This window comes from Narcine bancroftii, chromosome 6, assembly GCF_036971445.1.
Source record: "Narcine bancroftii isolate sNarBan1 chromosome 6, sNarBan1.hap1, whole genome shotgun sequence".
Classification (NCBI taxonomy): Eukaryota; Metazoa; Chordata; class Chondrichthyes; order Torpediniformes; family Narcinidae; genus Narcine; species Narcine bancroftii.
In genome coordinates, this window is record NC_091474.1 from 73958301 (window position 1) to 73983837 (window position 25537).

General features: G+C 42.5%; 1 protein-coding gene and 1 long non-coding RNA gene across 5 annotated transcripts in view; one reads left to right on the forward strand and one right to left on the reverse strand.

Moving 5' to 3' along the window:
* Window positions 1-25537, reverse strand: part of camk2g2 (calcium/calmodulin-dependent protein kinase (CaM kinase) II gamma 2) — a 340104-nt gene that overhangs the window by 147078 nt on the left and 167489 nt on the right. For all 3 annotated transcript variants that reach the window (XM_069885378.1, XM_069885379.1, XM_069885380.1), the window contains exon 3: window positions 21999-22058. In XM_069885378.1, coding sequence (XP_069741479.1) covers window positions 21999-22058 — 60 coding nt within the window. The remainder of the gene's footprint in view (window positions 1-21998; window positions 22059-25537) is intronic.
* Window positions 863-24908, forward strand: LOC138736229 (uncharacterized). 2 transcript variants are annotated; one of them, XR_011340170.1, is made up of 4 exons: window positions 863-1173; window positions 5198-5298; window positions 13437-13684; window positions 24669-24908. It is a non-coding gene; the product is annotated as an uncharacterized lncRNA (long non-coding RNA). The 2 variants fall into 2 exon arrangements; XR_011340169.1 differs by lacking the exon at window positions 24669-24908 and having other exon boundaries at window positions 13437-14016.

Consider the following 25537-nt stretch of genomic DNA (forward strand, 5'->3'; position numbering starts at 1 on the left):
AGAGACAGGAGGCAGAGGGTAGTGGTGAGGGGATGCGTCCCGAATTGGAAGACTGTCACCTGTGGTGTTCTGTGGACCAAATGGTCAGAATCAGAATCATGAACAGGTGATACGGAAGTTGTTGTTTTTCAGCAGATTTGGTGTGCGTTACGTGCATAAATTGCTATAAATTACATTTCTGTAAATATACAATTTAAAAAAACTAAATATATTAGTGCAAAAGAAGAAAAAAAAGCAAGGGAGTGCCTGTGTTAATTGTCCACTCAGAACTCTGAGGTGTTGTTGGGTGCTCATCTTCAGGCTCCTGGACCTCCTTCCTGATGGTAGCAGAGTGAAGAGGGCATGGTGAGGGCCCTTGAAGACAGAGGCTTTCTTGAGACACAGCCTCTTAAAGATGTCCTTAATGAAGTGGAGAAGGATGCCTGTGATGATGTTAGCCGAGTTCACAACTCTCCATTGCCTGTTCCTGTCCTGTGCATTGGCACCTAAATACCAGACAGGGCTCTCCATGGTACACCTGTAGAAATTGGCAAGAGTCTTTGGAGCCATTGTTTATACTTAACAGGAAACTCTTCCCACCTCTTTTCATCCACATACTCTCTTAATGGAGTGTAGAAGAATGAGAGGAGATTTGATAGAGGTATACAAAATTAGGAGTGCTATACTGTTAGGTCTGCTTTGTTCAAGAATGAGTGAGTCAAACACCAGACTGAGTCGAAATCAAGGTTCTTTGTTCTTTATTTCCGGATTGTAACACTTGCAACTAACAGTGTTAGTTGGAGAAGGCGCATTCTGCCGTCATCAGCAAGTGGTATTTTTTATATACCTTAGGATACGTACTTAGTAAATTATCATACCATGACATTGTCCAATGAATAAACTGTTGCTATCCTTCTCTGCTAGTTTCCTGCACATCAATTTGTCATCCCCACTCTTATCTTGAGAGTACAAGGTCACAACTGCATCTTGTTACGGCCCAGCACTGGGTGACTCCTTCTACATTCCCAGCTCGTGATGTTTTTACCTAACAATTCACAGAGTAAATGCAAGTCCCGCATCGGACTTGTCAGCCACAAACGAGCCTGCAGCTGACGTGGACATTACTCCTCCATAAATCTTCGTCCGCGAAGCCAAGCCAAAGAAAGAAATGCAAGTAGACTTTTTCCACTGAGGGTAGGTGAGATACAAACCAGAGGACATGAGTTAAGAGTGAAAGGGGAAATATTTAGGGGAACACGAGGGGGAATTTCTTCACACTGAGAGTGGTGGGAGTATAGAATGAGCTGCCAGCTGATTTGGTGAATGTGGGCTCAATTTTAACATTTAAGAATAATTCAGATAGGTACATGAATGGAAGAGGTATGGACGGGTATGGACTGAGTGCAGATCAGTGGGACAAGGCAGAATAACAGTTTGGCACAGACTGGCCAAAGGACTGTTTCTGTGCTGTAATATTCTACTGTTCTATGCAACCAAGGTTCTTCTTAAATCGTAGCTTAAAACTAACAAGAGTGGTTAATCTTGAATTAAATGAAGAGTGTGCTGACTCAGTGCACAGGAATTCCCCTCATTTCATTGTCCGAGGTCAGTGGAAGCTTATCACTCATCCAACTACCACCAACTGTGCTTGCAGGCAAACCCCAGAATAAATAAACACTTACTCCCCATGCCAACTACATGCTCAGAGGCCAAAATTAGCCATGATTGAGTGGTTACTGAGGAGGAACATGACTGCTACACCACAGGGAAATCCGCAGTGTGGTCTACTCTCCCTCTGCATTGGTGACTCTTACCCCCAAGCACCTTAAAATGATGCCCCCTGAAATCAGCCATTTCAGTCCTGGGAAAAAGCCTCAGGCCATCCACAATATTGTCCATCATCCATCATCTTGTACATCTCCAGAAGGTCACCCCTCAATCTCCATAGTTCGAAGGAGAAAAGACTATTATCCTGGCCATCAACTTTTATTCGGAAGCTGTCCAGTAAAGATCCCTTGGATCCACCGTTTCATTGAAAACCTTGGCAAATTTCTACAGACAGAGTGGAAAGGGTGTTGACCGACTGCATTATCATAGGAGAGTCTATCACGGCAGCCTGGTGTCCCTCCACCATGCCAGATTCGAATGATTGCCAGATAATTAAATCACTTATTTTAATCTTTCAGAATTTGGGTGGCACAGTTAGCGCAACGCTGTTACAGAACCAGTAATCAGGACCGGGGTTCAACTCCCGTGCTGTGTAAGGAGTTTGTATGTTCTTCCCTGTCTGCCTAGGTTTTCCCAGGGGGTGGGGGGGCGCTCCAGTTTCCTCCCACCCTTCAAAACGTACTGGGGAAGTAGGTTAATTGGGTGGCACGGGCTCGTGGGCTGAAAGGGCCTGTTACTGTGCTATATGACTAAATTTAAATTTAGAACATCACCCACCCCTCTCTTTGACCAAGATGCCCTTTCAGTGACTCAGCGCCAAATATCTGCTTGCAGTCTCAGTAAGCATTGTGGGATGGCTTTCACCTTCAGGTGCTATGTCAATGCAAATCATTGTTGCTTAGCTTCAGTTCTAACATCCTTTTAGTACATCTTGCTAATCCAGACAGAATTGAAGGATGCTAGTGTAGACATGTTTGAGGGGATAACTCGTTACGATTAGCAACCAGGGACACCTCCCTAGAGATCATTCTGTGTTGTTAAGGTGTGGCCGGACTTAACTGGTTTGAAAAAGCCACGTCAGAAGTGCATCTTAATTGAACATACAAATAAAAAGAATTGGGAATAAATTAAGAAACAAACATCAAATAATCTACAGGATAAACTATAGATGACAGGCATCATGACAAAGGATCTGCTGTCCCAAACAGGGTTTCTTTAAAAAGCCTTTCAAAGAGGAAAGGTCATTCATAATTTTTCACTCTTTCATTTATCCAAAAAAAGTCATTAAATAATCAAAAGGCATAATAATCAAATAATCAAAATAATCATGCAGGGTCTTTCATCAACTCAGCGTGGCCGCAGATCTCTTTAAAACCAAAGTACCTCATTCCTTGAACACACATCTCCTTACTTGTCAGGAAGGTGCCACAGTGACTGCACTTCCTAAAAGACTGATGCGGGTAAGGCTACCGGCCACCATTATGTCATTCTTCTGCAGGAGCTCTATTGAGAGTGTCCTGGGCGGCTGCATCACAGAGTGGGTACAGTTGCTGCAGAGAAATGGATCGGAGGTCAATCCACAGAACCAAAGAAGTGGCAGAGAGAATCACTGGAGCCCCCTCCCCACCCCCCCCCCCCACCACCATCTCCCCAGTGACATGATCTACCAGGAACGTTGTCTGAAGAGGGTGCGCAAAATCATTATGGACCCCCTTCCATCCTTCACACAGCATCTTTCAGATGCTCCTGTTGGGGAAGAGATCCAGGAGGATCAGAGCCAGCACCACCAGGCTGAGGAACAGCTTCTTCCCACAGGCAGTGAGAACCTTGAACGACCAAAGGAACTGCTCACACTAAGTCTCTCATACTCATGAAACAATATTTATTTATTTGTGTATTTGAGATTCTTTTCCTGCATATGTATTGTTTGTCAGTATGTGTATTATGTCTGGTCGTGTGTCTGCGTGTTTTGCACTGAGGTCCGGAGAACGCTGTTTTGTTGGGTTGTACTTGTACAATCAGATGACAATAAACAACTTGAAATGCAGGAAAGACAGCAGCTAACCACCTATGTCAAGCTCCAGGTAATCTGTTGATATTATTGATGCTAATTAAAGGATAAATATCAGACGGAGTCATTGAGATAGGTCTGCGGTGGAGTCACTCGTGTGGAAACCTTGAAGTTTTCAGGTTTGTATGTCTCGTTCCTCTGAGGGTGGTGGATGGGGGACTTTTTGGGTGTTGACACCATTTGACTAAATCATTTGTTTTCAAATCATCCACAAAATTCTTCAAGTGATGATATCAACTCACTATTTATTTTGTAATACAGGTATATTGCAAAAAAAAAAAATTGGAAATAGCAATAATAAATCCTGCACTTTTAAAGTGCACTGGCCACATCTTTACTAACCTATCTCCTTTCACCAACACCTCCTCCACATAGCCTAGCCCAATCATGCCAATAACCAGCAAGATATTTTATATAGCCACAAACAGGCACAACTGATCAATAGTCAATAAATTTTAAAGACCATTAAATATAGGATAAGTAGGCCATTCAGCCCATCAAGTCCATTCCATCATGGGTTGATCCATTCTCCAACTCAGCCCCACTTTCCTGCCTTCTCTCCATATCCTTTGATACCCTATTCAGATATCTATTGATCTCCACCATAAATCCTCCCAATGACCTTGTTTCTACAGCCGCCATGGCAGCAAATTCCCCTGCATCTGTTTTAAATGGCTGACCTTCAATCCTGAAGTTGTGCTTTCTTGTTCTTTACACCTCTACTGTAAACTACATTTTTAAAGCAAAATGAATGGCCATTATTTTACTGAAGAATTTTATCTGGGTGTGAATAAACGCAATTTTCTTTGAAGTAAATCTTCAGGGGTTTTCTTCCCTCTCTTCTTCTTGCCTCTACATTCTCAGAAGACAAAGGAAGTTCTGCAGATCTCTGTTGTCCCTCAGCAACTTCCAACAGCTGCACCACCCAAAGTAGATGCATCACAATGTAGGATGGGAGATGATTGGAGGAAGCAACAGGAGGTGGGGAATGCAGCTCAGAACATCAGGCAAACCACCCTCCCTCCTCTCCATGACCTCCATCTACATCTTGCACGGCCTGGGAAATTACCAATAAACTGAAAGACCCATTGCACCCTGGACACTCTCTATTCTCTCTCCTCCTACTGGAGAGAAGGTTCAAGAAAGTGAAAGCCTGCACCAACAGGCTTAAAGATGGTATCTTCCCTGGAGCCATCAGGCTTCAGAATGAACCCCCATAACAGCGTTCTTGTGCACCTCTTGCTTTTGCTATTGATTGATCTTCCTTTTCAGTATAACTCTGTAAATTGTGCTCTTAACACAACTACATGAACGTTAGAAATAACCTGTTGGACTACTCACATAAGAACCCTTCTCACTGCGTTAGGTGTAATGTGACAAATAAATGTACTGACTGTAGGAACCAATAGATTCAACCCTAATTATGAATTACATGGCTCATAAGCATTTCATTTCCTTCCCTGTCATCATTTGGTTCAGAAAACATTGAAAAATCCACAACTATCCAATGGATGCATTTGATTTGTCAACAAGAAATATTCAAGAACGAGGAACACACGCAGTGTGAGCAAGATCTCAAGGTAAAGTTGGCTGTGCCAGTTTCCAAAGGACCACGATTGGACCTCTTTTGTTCATGCTCTTGGATAGAATCCCCTTCCATGGGAAACATCCTTGCAACATCTGTCCAGGCCTTTCAGCATTCAAAATGTTTCTATGACGTCCCCCCCTCATCCTTCTGTCCTCCAACGAGCTGACAACCATCCCTCATACGCTATCCCTTTCATTCCTGGTATCATTCTAGCAAATCTTCTCTGAACCCTCTCCAACCCCAGCACATCATATCTCAAATAAAGGGCCCTGAAATGATCACAGTGCTCCAACGGGGGTCTCACCAGTACTTTATAGAGTGTCAACATTACAGCCCTGCTCCTGCATGCTATTCCTCTCCAAATGAATCCAACCTTGCATTCGCCTTCACCACCAACTCAACCTGGAAGTTAACCTTTAGGTTTCCTGCATGATCACTCCCAAGTTCCTTTGCACCTCAGAATTCTGGATTTTCTCCCTGTCTACAGTCTGCCCATTTATTTCCTCTGCCAAAATGCACCACTTCAAATAACTAGAATTGAATCCAAACCACTCAATGAGCTGTAATCAGGAAAGTGCCATTTTAAAGTATGGTGGATGTTGTTTTCTTCGGTTGGTAGGTGTGTGGAAGAAAGGATTGACACTGTCAGTAACATAATTGGCAGGCAGCCCATTTTAATATAGCACCTGTTCAACGAGATATTATTTCAAAGCCAATTTGTCGCCTTAACTGTAGTCAAGGACGTTAACAGTGGTTATTGACACATTTTTCAAATTGGACAAAAACTAAGATTTCAAAAGACAAATATTGTAGTTGAGCTCTTGATAGAGTTTTCCACAGGTTTGTTCCATGATGTAATCCTATTTTGCTTTTCAGCTTGTCTCTCTGTAGAAATACATGTACATTGAGATCAGTGGCTTTCAAACTTTTTCTTTCCACTCACATTACACTTTAAGTATTCCCTGTACCATCGGTGCTCTATGATTAGTAAAGGATTGCTTAAGGTGGTATGTGAGTGGAAAAAAGAGTTGGAAAATCACTGTTTTAATCGTACCTAATTGACTTGTTATGTGGACGGTTTCATAACTCCAAAGGAAATGGGCCAATGACAATTTTTCTCAAGCAAAATATTTCAGAAACAATTGGGTCGAGAGCAGTGGTCCTCAACCTTTTTTCTTTCCACTCATATATAAGTAATTCCTTACTAATCACAGAGCACCTCTGGCATAGGGAATACTTAAGGTGGAATGTGAGTGGAAAGGAAAAGTTTGAAAACCACTGGTGTAGAAGTAAACCACGAAAGCCTTCAGGCAATCTGTTTGAAGTCAAAAGACAATGCTGGAGAAATTCAGCAGGTTAAACAGAGTATTTTATGTCGCAAAGATAGATATAACCAATGTTTCAGGCTTAAGCCCTTTATCAAGGTATCTTACCCTGACAAAGGGCTCAAGCCTGAAATGTTATTTATGTTTCGTTATCTTTGCTACATAAAGTACATGGTTTACCTGCTGAGTTTCTCCAGCATTGTCTTTTTATGTGCTTGTAGAAGTAGATTTCAGGGTCGGATATCAATGGAAACTGTCACTGACTCTCCATGATATATCATGTGAAATAAAGTCCGTGAAACGATACTCGAGGTCTCTAATCGGTTAATTTTGCCGACAAGGTGCCCCTGGTAACCGTTGTCAGGAATGTGGTGGAAGAGATATGATGGGTATTTATACAGGCACATGAACAGGCAGGGAATAGAAAGCAACAAACCAGACACAGTTTAATAGGCCAAAGGGCCTATTCTATGTTCGGTGTTCTGTCATTCCATGATTCTCGTTGTGAGATCCAGTGGGACTGTTTCAGCTTCGGGATGACAGGAAAAGCGATGCTGTAACATAAAGGGTTAAGGAAATATCCAATGAACTCTTCATTGGGAATTCACATGCAATGCACAAATCACAGAACAGCCTGGAAGGCGAAGCTATTTATGTAACTGGGCTGTGGTTAGTTTCTCAGGAAACAGCATCAACAGTTCAGGAGACAACTGCTTGTTGACATCTGACCTCCAATCATGGAAGGAACATTAATCACTGTGCTGGCTCAGAGCTGGATGTAATTAGTGTTAAAGGAGCAAATGATATCACAAGATAAAGGAACAGACGTAGGCCATTCGACCCACTGAGTCTGCTCCACAACTCCACCCTGAGCTAAACTGTTCTCATATCTAGTTCCAAATTCTGGTCTTTTCCCCATATCCCTTGATACCCTAATTAGACACCTATCAATCTCCTCCTTAAACTCCCTTAATGATCAAACCTTCGCAGCTGAATGTGGCCACAGATCCATGACCCTCTGGCTAAAGAATGGCTATCGATGGATTGGTCCCCACTTTTGTTTACAGCAGTGGTTTTCAAACTTTTCACATTCCACCTTAAGTATTCCCTATGCCATAGGTGCTCTGTGATTAGTAAGGGATTATTTAAGATGGGATGTGAGGGTAAAGAAAAAGGTTGAAAACCAATGGTTTACAGTGTTTAAACACTTCCATAACCTTTCAGAAAGGAACTGAAATAATCATGTTTCTGCCTCGTTTATCCTGGAAACACTTACCCTGTGGGTTCCTCGCTTTGCTAATCAGTGGCAGGGATTTTCTCAATGCTCTTTCCAGGATAATTCTCCTTACTCAACTCAGGATGTTTACTTGTTACCTCAGGGTTATGGTTTCGAGTCCTGCATCAGGTGTACATGACAACATTCAGGCCGGTTTCCCTCTCAACTCTCATTGGATTGAATGGATTGCTTTTTTTAATTGAACGTTTTATTGTCTCGTGCACTGAGACACCATGTAAAACAGTTTGCTTCACAGGCTTTCCAGGCAAGTCAATCCATATGTAGGTAGAGCAAATTAGAATATCCCAGAGCACTATTCCAAAGAGCCCCCTGATAAATTGAATGGGAGCAGGAATCACGGTCCAATCGATTCAGAAGGGTGCACAGGAACAGAGGTTACCAACAAGTGCATATACTCCATGTCCCCGTTTTCTAAGACTGGTATAGGTAGAGGTCTAGGTGCCACAAGACGAGCACCACCAGGTTCAGGAACAGCTCCTCCCCCATCAGACTCCTCAACAACAAACTCAATCAGGGACTCATTTAAGGACTTTCACCTGTCCATTTTATTGATTTTCTTTGCTCCCCCTGCATTGCAAAGTTTGCTTGGATTCATTTTGTGTTTACAGTCCTTTTGATTGCTTACCTGTTCTCGTGTGCAGTTTGTTTTTTGCACTATCAATCAGTGGTGATTCTGCCTCGCCTGCAGGAAAAAGGAATCTCAGGGTTGTATGTGATGACATGTATGTACTCTGACAATAAATCAGAAATCTGATTTTATACCCAACCACCAGCTGGTTCATACTGATTTTTAACCTTTCATAATGTAGTTTATCCATTGAACCAGTCTGGAGTGTATAATATGAAAGGTTAAATGGCTAGAACCCAAAGGGTTAAATTGGAGGAAGCAACAGGAAGTGTAGCTTGGCAGGTGGTAAGGGAGAGTGACAAATGTTAAGGATAGTCTTACAATGAACCCTCAGGACTTCTGAATGGTTGGATGGCAGATTATCGAAATGCACATCCTTAAAAACTCAGAATTGGGTGGCAAACAGGTTATTATCAACAGACAGCACTGCAGTGGAGAATTAGTTAAAAACCTTCCAGCTCAAGACTCTCGGGTGGGTCTTGAACCCTTCTCAGAATCAGGAAGGCATTGACAGGTTAAAAGAGGTTAGAATGTTAGTTTAAAAACAAAATTAAGTAAATTCCTTTCAGACCTATTGAGAAGTAAACACATCAAGGTCATACTTAAGAATGAACAGGGAAGTTTCCAAAAGCAAGACCAAAATAAAACAATTTACTTCCACTCAACTCTGACAATTTAACTTTTGATTGTCTTGATGGTCTTTCACAATGAAGGCCAAAGCCAAATCATTTCCTTTGCCACCCAAAACAAATGTTGCAAGACCTTAATACTGCTGCTGTCTTCAACAAAACATGGAAGTGTTTCTGAATGACTAATTTATTCAAGACGATAGACCCTAATCCAATGGAGAAAAAATTCAAAGCCGATGGAGCGGAGCCTCTCAAATTGCTTGGAGGCTTCTGAAAATAGGAACAGTGCACTTGATGTTTAATGGACTTATTCAGGAGAATTGACATCATCAATGGGGTTTCCAACTAGTGGACAGTATTTTCTTTTCTTTCATTGTTCCAACCCCACAGCATCACTGGCCTCATGAGTGAGAACATAAGAGCTAAAGCAATAGGAGCAGGAGTCATCCATCCGGCCCATTGATCCTGCTCCGCCACTCAATGAGATCATGGCTGATCTGATGATAGGCTCATCTCCAACTACCTGCCTTTTCCCCATATCCCTTAATTCCCCAACTACGTAAAAATGTATCCTTGTCTTAAATATATTTACTGAGGTTGCCTCCCACTGCGTCAAAGGGCAGAAAACAACACCCTCCACCCCCTGGGAAAAGCAGTTCCTCCTCATCTCTGTCCTAAATCTACTGCCCTGAATTTTGAGCCTATGTCAAAATTGTTTCCCCCACCAATGGAAACAACTTACCTACCTCTATCTATCTATGCTTTTCATAATTTTATCCATTCAGAATTCTTCTGAATTCCAGTGATTACAGCTCGTCTCTCCTCGTAATCTAACCCCCTCATCTCTGGAATCAACCTGGTGAACCTCCTTTGAACAGCCTTCAAAACCAGTCCATCCTGTTGGTGCTGGAAATCTAAACCCAAAACAAAAAATGCTGGTCACCACTGATTGACCAGATGACCTGTTTATCACCCTGGCCTTTCTTCTTCATACAACTGGCTGACCTATGATGGGATGGTGAAGGGTGGGGCTTCTCTGCTTGTCAGTGGCCCTTGGCCTACAGCTTGATAGCTGCTGCTTCCAGTGGAATGAGCAACGTGTTGACAGGCATTTCTCAAATCCTGGCGAGCCTACTCTGTTCACCTGCCAACTCCAAGCGCCCTGTTTACAGCTCCATGGAACAGCTGCCTCCCCCACCCCTACCACCCATGTATGTACCAGATAAATCCCGGAACCAATGTCATAGAAATTAGTGCTTTCCAGTTACAGGCCCTTCCAGAAATGTACCCAAGACCTGCAGATCAAATGACATGCAATATTCCATCTGACGACAGGCACCATATCGTCAATATCTTTCATGAAATAAGATGGGCAGCACGGTTCCAGCAACTGGGACCAGAGATCGAATCCCACACAAGAGTTTTCCCCATGTCTGCAAGGATTTCCTCTGGGGGCTCCCATTTCCTCCCACTGTTCAAAAGTTACTTGGAATTGGAGGTAAATTGGGTGTAATTGGGTGGCAAATTGGGTGTAATTGCGTGGCACGGGCTCATGGGCCAAAAGGCCCTGTTACCGTACTGCATGCCTACATTTTAAAATGTAAATAAGCTTCTGTGAAAGCCACTGAGATGTTTACATTACTTTGCTCATTTCTTTTCTTTTTCAATATTTTATTAACATTAAAATTTCACATCCAAAAATACAGAGCACATACAGATAAATGTTAGATTCAAAAAGACACATTACTCTTAAATCAAATCATTTCATTCAAGGTTCCTCACACTCTCAATCAGATTATATTGTGTTGATATTTTATTATAAAAAATGAAAATCTAAACTCACTATCAAGAAAGAAGCTGCTGAATCAAAAAAGACCAAATTCTTATCATTAATTAACGTTTCTACCTTCATAACAAAACAAAGATTATAAAAAGGGTCCCCACAGTGTTTGAAAATTTGAATTCAAATCGGAAATTGAGCATCGAATCTACTCTAAATTGAAACACGACACGAGGTCACGTCACCATTGAGCAGGATTAGTCAGGGTAAGGACCCGCCATCTAAGCAACACTGCCAACCTAGCCATAAGAGAAACAAAAGCTCATTTCAAATAATTGGAAAGAGTTAATTAGTTGGAAATGTGTAGGACATTCAACTTCTTGGTAATTATTTCTTTTTTCCTTTCCATGATGATGCAAGTTCACTGCCCTATGCACAAGTTCCATGCACACTTGCACCAAGATTCTTAACTGCTGCAGCCACAAACAGAAAACACAGTAGCAACAGGAGTTTGCATGTTCTCTCCGTGTCTCCAGCGGCTCCGGTTTCCTCCCACCGTTCGAAACGTACCAGGGATGTAGGTTACTGGGTTTTAAATTGGGTGGCCCCGGCTTGTGCGCTGAAATGGCCTGTTACCGTGCGGTAACTCAAAATTAAAAATTTAAATTCAAGACTGAGGAGGGTACTTTGTTACATATGCTTTGGTCTTGTTCCTCTCTTTCCATATTTTGGGAAGATATCTTTTGTACTTTATCTTTAGATCTTAATGTGAATCTGATACCTAATCCTATAATTGCCCTTTTTGGATCAACTAAGACAACTGATTTGAATATAACTACGTCTCATTCCTATGTAACCTTTTTTGCCTCCCTTATTGCTAGACGTTCAATAGTGGAAAGATGCTATCCTCCGTTCACATACTCAAAGGCAACCTGATAGGATGGCATGTTTAACTTTGGAAAAAAATCAGATGCTCTTCTATTGTAACGAATTTAAATTTTCTAAAACTCAGTTGTAAAATAATGTAAGTGAGTCAGCTTCACTACCATATATACCACAACTGTATACCACACTGGAATAGAATCTAATCTCTAACTTTACCCTATATCCATTAATTCTATACATGCATCTCAGCTGAAACAACTGGTTTAATTCAACTATTTCGTTCCATTCATCTACACCAGGTTCATTTGAAGGACATGCTATTCTGATCACCAGCACCATTCTTCAACTGTGTTGCATTCCAGGTCTATTCATGCTTTGAGCACGCACCATCCTTGCCCAACCCTCTTACCAGTAGCACAGTCCCCACCGTTGATGGCAGCCAATCTTCTCAGCTTTCCACATCTGCGCATTGGAAGCTGCATTTCAAAAGGCAGAGGGCAGCTATGGGTGATTCCACAAATGTCTGGATTCTTGGAAGGATCGGGAGGACTGCGAAGCAGTCAGTTGGTTTTGATTCTGTCCTGTTGCACACCAGGATAAAGTAAATTAGGGTGCTAACACTCTGCCATCCACCAACTTCTATGAATTTCAGTGAAGCTATCAACAACCTTGAAGGTGGCAAAATACAAATGAATCATTGTCTGAGGTAGGAACCACCTCTCTAAGCTTCAATGGCACGGCTGCATTGACTTTGACTATTACACTACCCCAGTATCGACTTAATGTCAATGTGAAATTATCATCATTCATATCAGGAGATGACTAAGGTTGTCCAATGGAGGTTGGAAGAGTGAAAGGAAACAAGTTCCTGTGCGATCTTATCAGAGAGGATGTGGAGAGATTTTATATATATCTTTTAAAAAATTAAGATATACAGCACAGTAACAGGCCCTTTCGGCCCCCAAGCCCATGGCAACCAATTACACCCAAATGACCTACAACCCCCGGTACGTTTTGAACAGTGAGAGGAAACTAGAGCCCCCAGGGAAAACCCATGCAGACACGGGGAGAACGTACAAACCCCTTAGGATTCGAACCCCAGTCCTGGTCGCTGGCGCTCTAAAGGCATTGCGCTAACCGCTACACCAACCATGCTGTCCCTAAGTAAACCGTGCCGCCCTCATGGACAATGTGTCTTCTCTTGTGGGAAAATGTGTAACTAAATGGCATGTAGAAGAGGTTTCCTGCCCATTTCAGACCGATGAGGCAAATGTTTACCCAGAGAGAGTGGTGGGGCTTTGGAACTCTCTTCATTAAAGGGCAGAGAAAGCAGAGCCTTTTGAGCATTTTGAAGGCAGAAGTAGACAGTTCTTGATGGGCAGGAAGGTTGGAGGCTATGTTGGGTGGACAAGTAATTGAGGTTACAATCTTATTAAATAGGGCATGGATGGGGAAGCAGGTGATCTCGCACTGTGCCCACTTTGTATATTGGTATATATGCATTCATATGCTTCCAATGGAGTATGCAACAGCACACAAGAAAACTTTTCCATGTAACTTTACTCCATCTCTTCTCTGTGGGGCAGATGGACTCCAAGAAAGCCCAGCAGTGTCTCAACTTCCCACAAAGGCTGAGGAAAGTTCATCTCCCACCCTCCGTCCTCACTACATTCTACAGAGGAGGTATTGAGAACATCCTGTGCGACTGCATCACTGCCTAGATTGGAAGCTGGACCACCTCAGACCGCAAGACCCTGCAGGGTGAAAAGTCAATGGAAAAGATCATTGGGGGCTCTCTTCCTACCATGAAGGGCAACTACAACACTCAATGCAGGTGAAAGGCAATAAACATTATGAAGGACTCTTCACACCCCTCACATAAACCGTTCTCCCTTCTGCCATCTGCTAGGAGATACAGCAGCACTCAGGTCCATACATCCAGATTGGGCAACCGTTCACCCACCCCCCTCCCCACCAAGCCATCAGGCTCCTAAATTCCCAGAACAGAATGGGATAGGGTACCATGGGCTTTTACTGTACGCATTTTAATATTTTAATGTGTTGCTCTTCTACTCTAACATATTTATGTAAATCTGCTCCGTGGTCCTGGAGAAACACTATTTCATCTTTACCATGTGAATGATAAATAAAGGTGACTTGACTTGATTTTAATTTAAAAAAATGTAATTTAGGCATTCAGCATGGTAATTTAGGCCCCTCCAGCCCACCCAAATACACCAATTAATTTATAACCACTGTACGTTTTTAGAGGGTGGGAGGGAACCGGAGGACCCAGAGAAAACCCAATGTGATGGGGAGAATGTACAAGCTCCCACTGGAGGGCGTTGGATTAGAACCCGAGTCACTGGAGCAGTAATCATGTTGTGTTAACCACTAACTTGTGACCATTAGCCCTCGCCTAAAAACTTTTTAATGATGGCCACAACATATATTTTGTGGGAAGTTCTTCTGCCCCTGGTTAGCAGACACAAAATGAGTTATTGGCCCTGTTATAGAAGAAGATAGCATTGTAACTCATGGCCTCTTGATCCAGAGACACGGGTTCAAATCTCCCAACAACAGATGGGGAATTTTAATCCAGTTAATTAAATAAACCTGGAATACAAAGTTATTATAACAATGGCCACCATGAAATCATTAAAAAAAGCCATTCCCCCTGCCTTACATTCCTCAGGGAGTGAAATCAGAATTTATTATCATGATCAAGCTTCACAAAATTATCGGAGCAAAAATTGGAATAAATTACATTTCCATAAATTTACTGTTTAAAAAATAAATAAATTAGTGCCAAGGAAGAGAGAAAAGTGAGACGGTGTCTGTGGTTTATTCAGGAATCTGATGGTGGAGGGGAAGAAGCCGCTTGTGTACCATTGGGTCTACGTCTTCAGGCTCCTGAAGGTAGCAGTGAGAAAAGGGCATGGCCTGGGTGGTAGGAGACCTTGATTTCATAAGAAACAGCCTCTGAAAGATGTCCTTAATGGAGTGGAGACTGATGGCCAAGAGTTCATAACTCTGCTCCAGTCCTGTGCATTGGCACCTCTGCACCAGACAGTGATGGAACCAGTCAGAATGCCCTCCACGGTATGCCTGCAAGAGTCTTTGGTGACGTACCGAATCTCCTCAAACTCTTCACAAAGTATAGCCACTGGCAGGCCTTCTTCATGATTTAATCTTGCCAGGATTTCCCATCTTTACTCGTATGTACCACATGCGTCTCCAGGTCTCTGGAATGGGACTTGAACCCACAATCTTCTGGCCAACTGCCCTCTGAAATGGCCTGGGTGTTTCAAAGTGCAGCTGTATAATAGACAACAGTTCAAGCAGCTGCTCCTCTCAAGCACAGTCATGGACAGGCAATAAACACTGGCCATATGCAAGAAATTATCAAGAAAATGGAGTTTCACAAGAATGCACATTAACATCTGCAATTTATTTCCAAGCGATCACACTTATAAGCAGCATCAGATAGTACATTAGAAAGCATTGCTCAACGGGTCAACAATGTTGGCTTGTGAGGCCTTATTTGTATTAATTGTGCTGCCCCTGTCTGCACATCAGGCTAAGGATTACACACACAGGCTACATATGCAGACAATGAACAGACGGTCTGAAAGCTTACTCTTTAATACTGATAATAGTCTGAACTCTAATCACCTTAATGCATGGCAGTAACACATTAGCATCAGTACATAGTCAGTTGAGAACACCATTGCTTCCAACATGCTCCTGCACCCATCTACAATAAATACATTGAATTGCTGAATAGTTTAATATTGTCACATGTACTGAGATAGTGTGAAATACAATGTTGATGATGTGCTTATCCAAGCAATCAACCCATACACAGGTAAAGCAGGTTGGATAAAATACAATTTGAGTGCAGAATATAGGGAAAAGGACAGTTAAAGTGGTAGCACGGTTACCATAGCAGTTAGCACAATGCTGTTACAGCGGCCACGATCCTGGTTTGAATCTGCTGCTGTTCATAAGGTGTTTGCATGTTCTCCCTGTGTCTGCGTGGACTTCCTTTGGGGGCTTTGGCTTCCTCCTACCCTTCAAAATGTACTGGGGGTTGCAGTCAATTGGGTAGCACGGGCTCCTGGGCCGAAATGGCCTGTGCTGTATGTCTAAATTAATTTTTCTTAAATGTAAATTTAAAATTTCAATTTAAATTAGTAAAAAAGAGCAAGTGCACAATGAGGTCACTTGTTGAAATTGAGAGATCAACTTTTACATTTGAAAGTTGGTCCGAGAGACTGATTGCAGGGTAAGAAGCTGTCCTTGAATCGGGGGAAGGTATTTTTCACCAGACTCAAAAATCAGTGTCTGAAATATTTCCCATTCCTCCCCCATCATCATCCTCGCTGACTGGGGTTTCACCCTGAATACTGCAAAAGTGGGCTTTGGAGATCTCACCCAAGCTAAATACTTCAAACAAATGTGAAAGCAGCAAACCATTGGATATTTTAGCAAAGATAAGGACCATAACCAAAGTTTCGGGCTTGAGCCCTTCATCAACATATGAACAAAATGTAGGCAGGCATCCAAACAAAATGGTGAGGGGGAGGGGCAGGGGAGGAGCATAGACAGGAGGTAAGCAGTGGATAAGGGGGGGAAGGGCACACCAATAAATGGGGGGCGAGGGATGGCTCTGTGAATGAAGAGGGAAGGGGGTGGAGAGCTGAAGGAAAGAAGTTGGAGGGATGGAGACGAGAGAAGAATGGGGAGTGGGCTAGCAGAAACCGGAGAAGTCTATGTTAATGTTGTCTCATTGGAGAGTGCCCAGTTGAAAAATCGCTCCTCCAATTTATGGTTTGATAGTATAGAAGGCCATTTTGATCAGGTGCCCGCCTACATTTTGCTTACACCTTGGTGAAAGGCTCAAGCCAGAAACATTGGTTATGTACCTTTATCTTTTCTATATAAAGTCCACCATTTAACCTGCTGAATTTCTCCAGCTTTGTAGTCTTACTGGCCGGAAGGTCTTGGAGGAGCCCGGTGATCACAGTGACAAGGTTGTTCAAAGACAGCATTAAACTTGGGTCACTGGAGTCACCAAATCCATACATCCCTCAAAGTCGCTGCATAGGTTAATAGGATAGTTAAGAAGGCCTATGGGATGTTGGGCTTCATTAGTCGGGGGATTGAGTTCAAGAGTCGAGAGGTGACCCTTAGAATATTGTGTTCAGTCCTGGTCACCTCTTTATAGGAAGGATGCAGATGAAATGGAGAAGGTGCAGATGAGATTCACCTGCTTTGGAAAATAAGTCTTATGAGGCAAGGTTAGCAAAGCCAGGACATTTCTCTTTGGAACAAAGAAGGATGAGAGGTGATTTAATAGAGTTCCATAAGATTCTGAGAGGCATAAATACGTTAAGCAGCCAGTGCCTGTTTCCCAGGGCAGGAATAGTAAACACCAGAGGACATTTGTACAAAGTGAAGTGAGGAAATTTTAGGGGAGACATCAGCGGCATGTTTTTTTAAAAATACACAGAGAGTTGTGGTTGCCTGGAATACCTTGCCAGGGTTGGTGGCTGAGGCTGAAACATTAAAAGTACTTCAGAGATTCATAAACAGGCACATGGTTGAAAATAAAACAGAGGGTTACAAGGTGTGAAGGGTTTAGTACTCTTTTTTGGTAGGAATATATAGGTCAAACATCGAGTGTTGAAGGACCTGTACTGTGCTGTTCTTGTTCTATTCAATTTCCTATCACTTCCAGTCTATCCCCAGCTTCACCCCCCACCGATCTTCATATTCTTCTGTCACCCCTTTCTATGAAGGGTCCTGAATCGAAATGTTGACCAACCATTTCTCTCCATGGATGCTGCCCGACCTGTTGAGTCCGTCCCGCTTCTCTTTGTTCGATTCCTGCATCAGTGGTTCTTGTGTTGCTACACAATGACACATTTTGGAGCCAATCAACATGATGAGAACATGCTGATTGTGGCATTCTTCTATTTGTTGAGATGTTAACCACTTACTGCAAAAAGCATATAAAACCATATTCAAGATAAACAATCTCCATTGAATGCATCTAACTACGGTAATTTTCTGGTGATGGTTTCTCAACATACAGTGTGAATTATTGAAAACATCCTGAGTGAAGCAATTAAGATTCCTCTGGAGGCACTGAAAGAAAAGTAGATGACTTAGCATCAGCTATTATTGATTCCTACCCAGATAAACATCAATCCAAAGTCACTGAACATGACACGAGGGGAAGCCAGGAAGTTGGCTCCATCCGAGGTCTGAAACTATATCATCAGCTGTTCAGTCTCCTGATTTCCATCGCATAAATGTGGTGGAGCGCACAAAACAGGGCCAAACACAAGGCTGAAGCACTTCCATCTAAGGAGTGGTGAAATCTCGGAACTCACTACCACAAGGAGTGCTGACTTGTTCATGTCCACTGTGGTCCTCATCCCATCAGTTCCAATACCCCCTCTCCAAATTTCCCTGTATCCCTTCCATGCCCATCAACATCCAATTAGGGGTAACTTATAGCAACAAATTAATCAACTAGGATGTGGGAAGAAATTGGAGCATCTGGGGGAAGAGAGATGGGTAGAATGGGAAAACTGCACCAAAGGCATCCAAGGTCAGGATCGAACCTGGTTCCTGGAGTTTGTGTGCTACAGATACATCTAAGGAGAGATTGAGTGTGCAAGAAAGAAGGGAACCAATTGTTATGTTAATAGATTAAGCAAAAGAATGGTAGAAAATGTACAAATGGGCATGAATTCTGGCATGGACTAGTTGGGCCAAATAGCCTGTTTCTGTGCTGAATGTAGAGCTTGTGACATTTCATTCACACATTAAGTCCCTTGTCTGTATGCATGAACAACTTGCAACAAAGGCAGGGGGGAAAATATTGATCTATTGGGGTTCAGTTCTGAAAGCTGGGTTGTATCAAGGTTCCAGCTACACTCAGTAATTCCCCCAGTGGTGTTCCAAGGCCTCCGCAGTTTGGAAAGCTCCTCAAGTGAGCTGGATGTTCATCAACATTTCATCACTTAAAAATAGGTGCAAAAAAAAATGCGTCAAACACATATAGCTGTCAAAATTAATTAAAACCATGACTGCATGTATTTTGTCAAATGTGCACAATAAAGCTCAAAACCAAGTTAGTGTTCTCAGAATCAGAACTTAGGGTCAAGAACATGTCATGAAATTTGTTGTTTTGCTGCAGCATCAGGGGGAAACATTTAAAAACATCTCATAAATAAATAAAAACAGTAAAGAAAAATGTCAAAGTGAGGCAATGTCTGTGGTTCATTGATCATTCAGGAATCTGATGGCAGCGGGGCAGAAGCCGTCCTTGGGCCGCTGAGGGCTCTTCTACAGGCAGAGTGAAGAGGGAATGGCCTGGATGATGGGAGTCTTTGTGGATAGAAGCTGCTTCAACGCACAAGTGTATGCCTCAGGGATCAGTACTGGGACCACAATTGCTTGTCAGCTACCGGTATATCAAGGATCTGGAGGATAATATGGTAAACTCGATCAGCAAGTTTGCAGATGGCACTCAGATTGAAGGTGTGGCTGACAGTGAGGAAGGTTTTCAAAGCTTAAAGAGGGATTCGGACCAGCTGCAACCAATAAGAATTTGGGTGCGTATGTTTACTGTACAATGTATATGACAGTAACTTATTATCATTGTCAATGAGGACTCAATTCTTTCTGTTAACTGACTGAAATTTGTGACCTCCACCTTCAATCCTTACTGCCACCAGCAACATAGAAGGGAAGATCTCTGCTGAATCTCCTCTCAGACTTTCTTACAGATTCCAGAGACCAACCCCAGCTTGTCCACAAAACTGAATGCTAGTACTCTTCTGGATGGCCTGTATTTGGAATAAAACACCATGTACCTGCTTTCAAATATGTGGGACAAGACAAAGGCCTTCTGAGGAAGATGAACATGTTTAATGCTTTCCAATTCCTTGTCTCGCAGCTCTGCCACCAAATACCGATAGAGACATTCAAACTGCAAAGGAGTTTCCACATTGCAGTGCCAGCCCCACACAACTCATCAATCAACTGACAAATTCAGCGTCCAAATTCCAGGAATCTGCTGCCTCAATCCTACAACCTTATCCAGATCCGGAAGAAGAATTTTGCAATACCAACACACAAACTAAATTGATAATTCAGGACCTAAATATGGCACTTCCTGGCACTGACATTTCTCAGAGACACATTCAAACAGCAATGGCGATGCCAAGAGCTCGTTCATAGATGGAAAGTTGAAGTTGGCATTCCTGGCTCTGTCCCTCGAACTGTAGACCATGTAGAAAACCACTGAGTAATGTTTTTGAATGTATTCATTGAAATATGTGGACCTTGCTGATGATGGTATTTTTATTGTCTATCTTTGACCTGTGGAATGAGTGACATGCTGGCGAATTCATGGGGAATAAGAACTAAACACGTTGGTGAAGGCTGGATTGAGCAAGGTGCACGGATTTCCCCTCCTGAGTCTTTTATGACAATCCAGTGTAGCTTTGTGGTAGCAATTTATTTAATTCATACTGATTGATACAAACCCCAATCTTTGGATATTAACCCGTGAACTTTAACCACCGTATCCCTATGGTAGGAGTCTGTAGCCCTTCAACGCAAGACAAAAGCAAACATGTTCTCTCCTGAACTCCTCCTTTAACCAGCAACGTATGACGTTGACATTGAGCTCCAGGACACATTGCCAATGGTGGATATTGATCTGGCTCCATTGCCGTCGGTGACACTGATCTCCTGGTCAGTTTGCCAAAGGTGACATTGACCTGGTCACATTGCTGATGTATCATTGATCTCCTGGTCACAATGCGGACATTGACATTGACCTGCTGGACATGTAACCTGATGGCATTACATTGGTGGCAAATATATATGGTCAATCACAATGTGCCATGGTCTCAAAGTAAGTTAAATAATCAGTTAATCTAATCTCATTAATGTTGATGGACAACTGAATATTGATCAAGTTAAATGGGGCTTAAACCCCTTAAATTGTTAAGGACTGCTAATCAATAAAAGCTTATAATTAGTATATCTGTTAGACGTTCTACCATCCACTGAAACAGAGAAGCTATGTCGGTTGAACAAAAAAAAACACACACCATGTACACATGTTCAGACACAGAAAAATGTCATGCTGAAAAGCTGCAAAACTGTATTTGCTTGACGACCAAAATATTTGAGAATCCTCACAATACTTTATTAAAAGGAGTTCATCATAACATAATCACAATCCAATAAAGAGCCTCATTCTGTAAACATGCAAGTAAAACTTTATTGAGACAAATCCTTCACACAACTAACAAAATTTGCCATTGCTCTTCCTCAAATCTATCTCAGAGTTTGGCAAAGCTTCTTTATCAATGAGGGTCACGCAGTAATAATAAGGGACATCTTAGAAATCTGACCCACGTTGGGAAACAGAGGCTTTTCTGATCAAGTGGGCCATCTACGTAGGGTGCAGGATGATCTACCAAGAGTCAGCATGGAATCTACAGATGCCTAAACTCCCAGACCTCTGGATCCAAGAACAGTTTCCTAAACCTCTCCTGCATCACACAAACTAGAACACTACGACGAGACCACCAACAACCTTTTAGTACTCATTTTATTTGGCACTGCTAGTCAACCAACCGTGAATATTATTTTTGCTTCCTTTTATATACAGTGTACATATTTTTTAAAGATCATAAGACATAGGAGCAGAAATAGGCTATTCAGCCCATCGAGTCTGCCCCACCATTCAATCATGTGCTGATCTATTTTCCTACTGCCCGGTCTTCTCCCGATAAACTTTGATGCCCTGGTTAATCAAGAATCTCTGCCTTAAGTACACCCAATGTTCTGACCTCCACAATTGCCTGAGGCAAAAAATTCCACAGATATATTCTTCTTCTTCAAGGTGTCTTAATTATACATTATTATACTGCATTCGTACCTTGTTCTTCTGTACGTGACAATAAACTCCCATTTATGGATTCAAATGGTTCCAAGACGACAGACTATTGACCCCTTTTGCTCCTATACCTCTACCCCATGCCCTTTGGGGAAGGAGCCAGATACCCAAAGCCAAGACAGCATCAACATCAACCACTCCAGAAAAGACCTACCAATATTAGGATGCTTGAGGAGTCGACAGATTCTTGCTTCGCGCTCCAGCTTCTGATGGTCTGCAGGTTAAATAAACAAACAGGAATTAGTAATAAAAGCAGCTAGCAATGAATACAATGATGTATAATTCTTTCACGATGAAGTCAATGGTAGTGTCACAGCTGCATCCAAGCCATCCATATTGTGAAATACAACAAAGAAAATACATAATAGACCCTTCAGGGTCACCCTGCAAATTGTCCATGTGGGGAATATTGTTTTCAAAGCCAGCTGTTGCCTGCCAATGACGGGTCATTGGTCCTCCGTTCTAACGACGTCACAATATTAAATTTGCTGCACTTGACCTTGTTTCAAAGGATGGCGAGGACAACAGTGCACCAATTATTCTCGTGGATTAGTGATCCTGAGGTTGCGAGTTCAAATCTTGGTTGCGAAATTGAATTCTCTAAATCCGACCAAAAAAACAAAACTCAGCATTCGCACTGCAGGACTGCCACACACACACACAAAAAAAAGTTGGTTTACTTTAAGAAGACAACCAACCACCTCTAACCTAAACACAATCCAATCTCACACAAGATTTATTTTTCATTGCTTCACAGAAATGAAAGCTGGCATTTATTGCCCATCCCCTTCAACTGAGCAACATGCCCGAGAGTACAGTTAAGAACGAAGCTTCTCTGTCAAAATGTGCTCTAAAATTGCTGAGTCACGCATTCCATGCAAGGGTAATTAGGGACTGGCTTCAGGTGTCAGAAAAAAATACATTAATTCCTTAGTTTCTTTCTTTGAAACTAAATCATAGAACAATATTTTCCTAAATTTATCTTCAATACTTTGTTCCGCCACTTTACCGCTCTAATACAAAAATCCTCCAAGAGCAACAATTTCCATACTTCTTTTTTTTCTTTGGCTTGGCTTCGCAGATGAAGATTTATGGAGGGGTAATGTCCACGCCTGCTGCAGGCTCGTTGGTGACTGACAAGTCCGATGCGGGACAGGCAGGCACGGTTGCAGTGGTTGCAAGGGAAAATTGGTTGGTTGGGGTTGGGTGTTGGGTTTTTCCTCCTTTGTCTTTTGTCAGTGAGGTGGGCTCTGCGGTCTTCTTCAAAGGAGATTGCTGCCCGCCGATCTGTGAGGCGCCAAGATGCACGGTTTGAGGCGATATCGGCCCACTAGCAGTGGTCAATGTGGCAGGCACCAAGAGATTTCTTTAAGCAGTCCTTGTACCTCTTCTTTGGTGCACCTCTGTCTCAGTGGCCAGTGGAGAGCTCGCCATAGAACACGATCTTGGGAAGGCGATGGTCCTCCATTCTGAAGATGTGACCCACCCAGCGCAGTTGGGTCTTCAGCAGCATGGATTCGATGCTTGCGGACTCTGCCAGCTCGAATACTTCGATGTTGTTGATGAAGTCATTCCAATGAATGTTGAGGATGGAGCGGAGACAGCGCTGATGGAAGCGTTCTAGGAGCCGTAGGTGATGCCGGTAGAGGACCCATGATTCAAAGCCGAACAGGAGCGTGGGTATGACAACGGCTCTGTACACGCTGATCTTTGGTTTCTTCAGGTGGTTGTTTTTCCGGACTCTTTTCATACTTACAGCACTTTAAATGCAGTAAATAAAATCTCAAAGAACATCAAACCTACATCAAGCTCAAAAACCTGGCATGGAGTCTCATACAAGGTTTTATTTTGTACACCTCCAAAAACAGGCAAGTGAGATAGGTGTTAAGAAGGAAGGAGGGCAGAGAGCAGGAGGGAGCAGCACACAGCCTGCGGAAGTCACTCAGAAAGTCGACCAGTATAAGTGGGAGGAAAAGAATTGTCAATGTTTTGGGCCAGAACCCCTTGATGGAAGGTTTTTCTCCCACCAATGCTGCTCTACCACCTGAGTAATTTATAATTTAAAGTGGAAGCTGGCCATTTAAATACATGCTACCCAATTACAGCCAAATTAACCCACGTTTTGGAGGGTGGGAAGGAAACCAGAGATCCCAGAATGAAAATTAGGGTTTCCTCCTCCAATTTATGGGTGGTCTTGGTTTGACAGTGCATGAGGCCATGGACAGCGCGGGAGTGGGTGCAGAATTGAAATGGTTGGCCGCTGTGAGATCCCTGGTGTTGAAGTGATCTCCCAGTCTGTGTCCAGTCTCTCCAAAGTAGAGAAGGCCATAACAGGAGCACCAGATGCAGTAGAATACTCCTGTGGGTACACCTAGAGAAGCATTGCTTAACTAGGAAGGACTGTTTGGGGCCCCGAATGGTAGTGAGGGAGGAGGTGTGGGCGCAACTGGAGCACCTTTGTTGTGAAATCTGCATCCCTTGTTGCAAATGCCTCAAAAACACCCATCACTGTGCAATATTTCCCAGATATAAATTCTCTCTATTTCTGTTCATGAAGTCTTCTGCAGACAGCACTAATTGATATATTCACACCTGCCTTCTGAAGAGTATTTCTGATCTGTTGGACATATGTTTGGGGATTTTTCTTCATTATGATAAGAATTCTTCCATCATCAGGTGTGGAAGTCTTCATTGGAATACCAGTCCCTTTGCGATGACTGAGCTCACCAGTACTCTCATTCTTCTTAATGATGTTCCAAACAGTTGATTTTAATAATCCTAAGGTTTGGAAGATGTCTCTTACTGCTTTATTTTTGTTTTTCAGCCTTAAAATGACGAGTTTCATTGGCACAACTCTAGTCCTCATGTTAAAAAATAGCAACTACAGTCTCCAAAGTCGATCAAGTCCAGCTCTCTTCTACCTGCACCAATGAAGCAATTCAACATACCTGAATACTCACAACCTCCAGTGAAACCAAATGTCCCAAACATTATGGTGCCCTGGAACAAGGTGATGATGTGTATAAAAAGTGGTGTAATTTCTACATCAAACCAAAATGTATACAAACAACCTTGAATAAAATTAGGAATGTGCACTTTAATTATTTGTGAATCGTTTGATTACAAATTTAAAATTGTGGAGCACAGGGGCAAATAAAGGAAAAAAGTGTCTGTCCCAAATATTATGAAGGGCTCTGTATAATACCTTGCAGAGAATGGAATAATTTTGTAATTAAAAAATTTGCTGCCACATTTGTCAGAATTGCTATTTGAATCAAGCAAGGCTTTACTGCCTCTATCCTCATTCACAGCAAGTACTGTTCAACCAATTCTTTCCATAATCTTTCCAGTGCACGTTCACCCACTGTTTTCACCAGATGGAAAGTAATTCAAATTTGAAAGCTCTAAGCAATATTTCTGAATTCTTTCAAACCCCCTCAGTTGGCATCATGGTTAACGCCACGCCTTTATAGTGCCAGGGATCAGGACTGGAGTTGGGACCGTCTGTAAGCAGTTTGTATGTTCTTCTCTTCACTGTGTGGGTTTTCCCACAGGGGCTCCGGTTTCCTCACACCTTTTGAAACATACTGGGGGTTGTCGGCCCATACTTGGGCCGAAATGGCCTTTTACTGTGCTGTATATCTAATTTTTTTTTAAATTAACCTTCCAACTGAGAGTTCTCCAAGCTCTCCA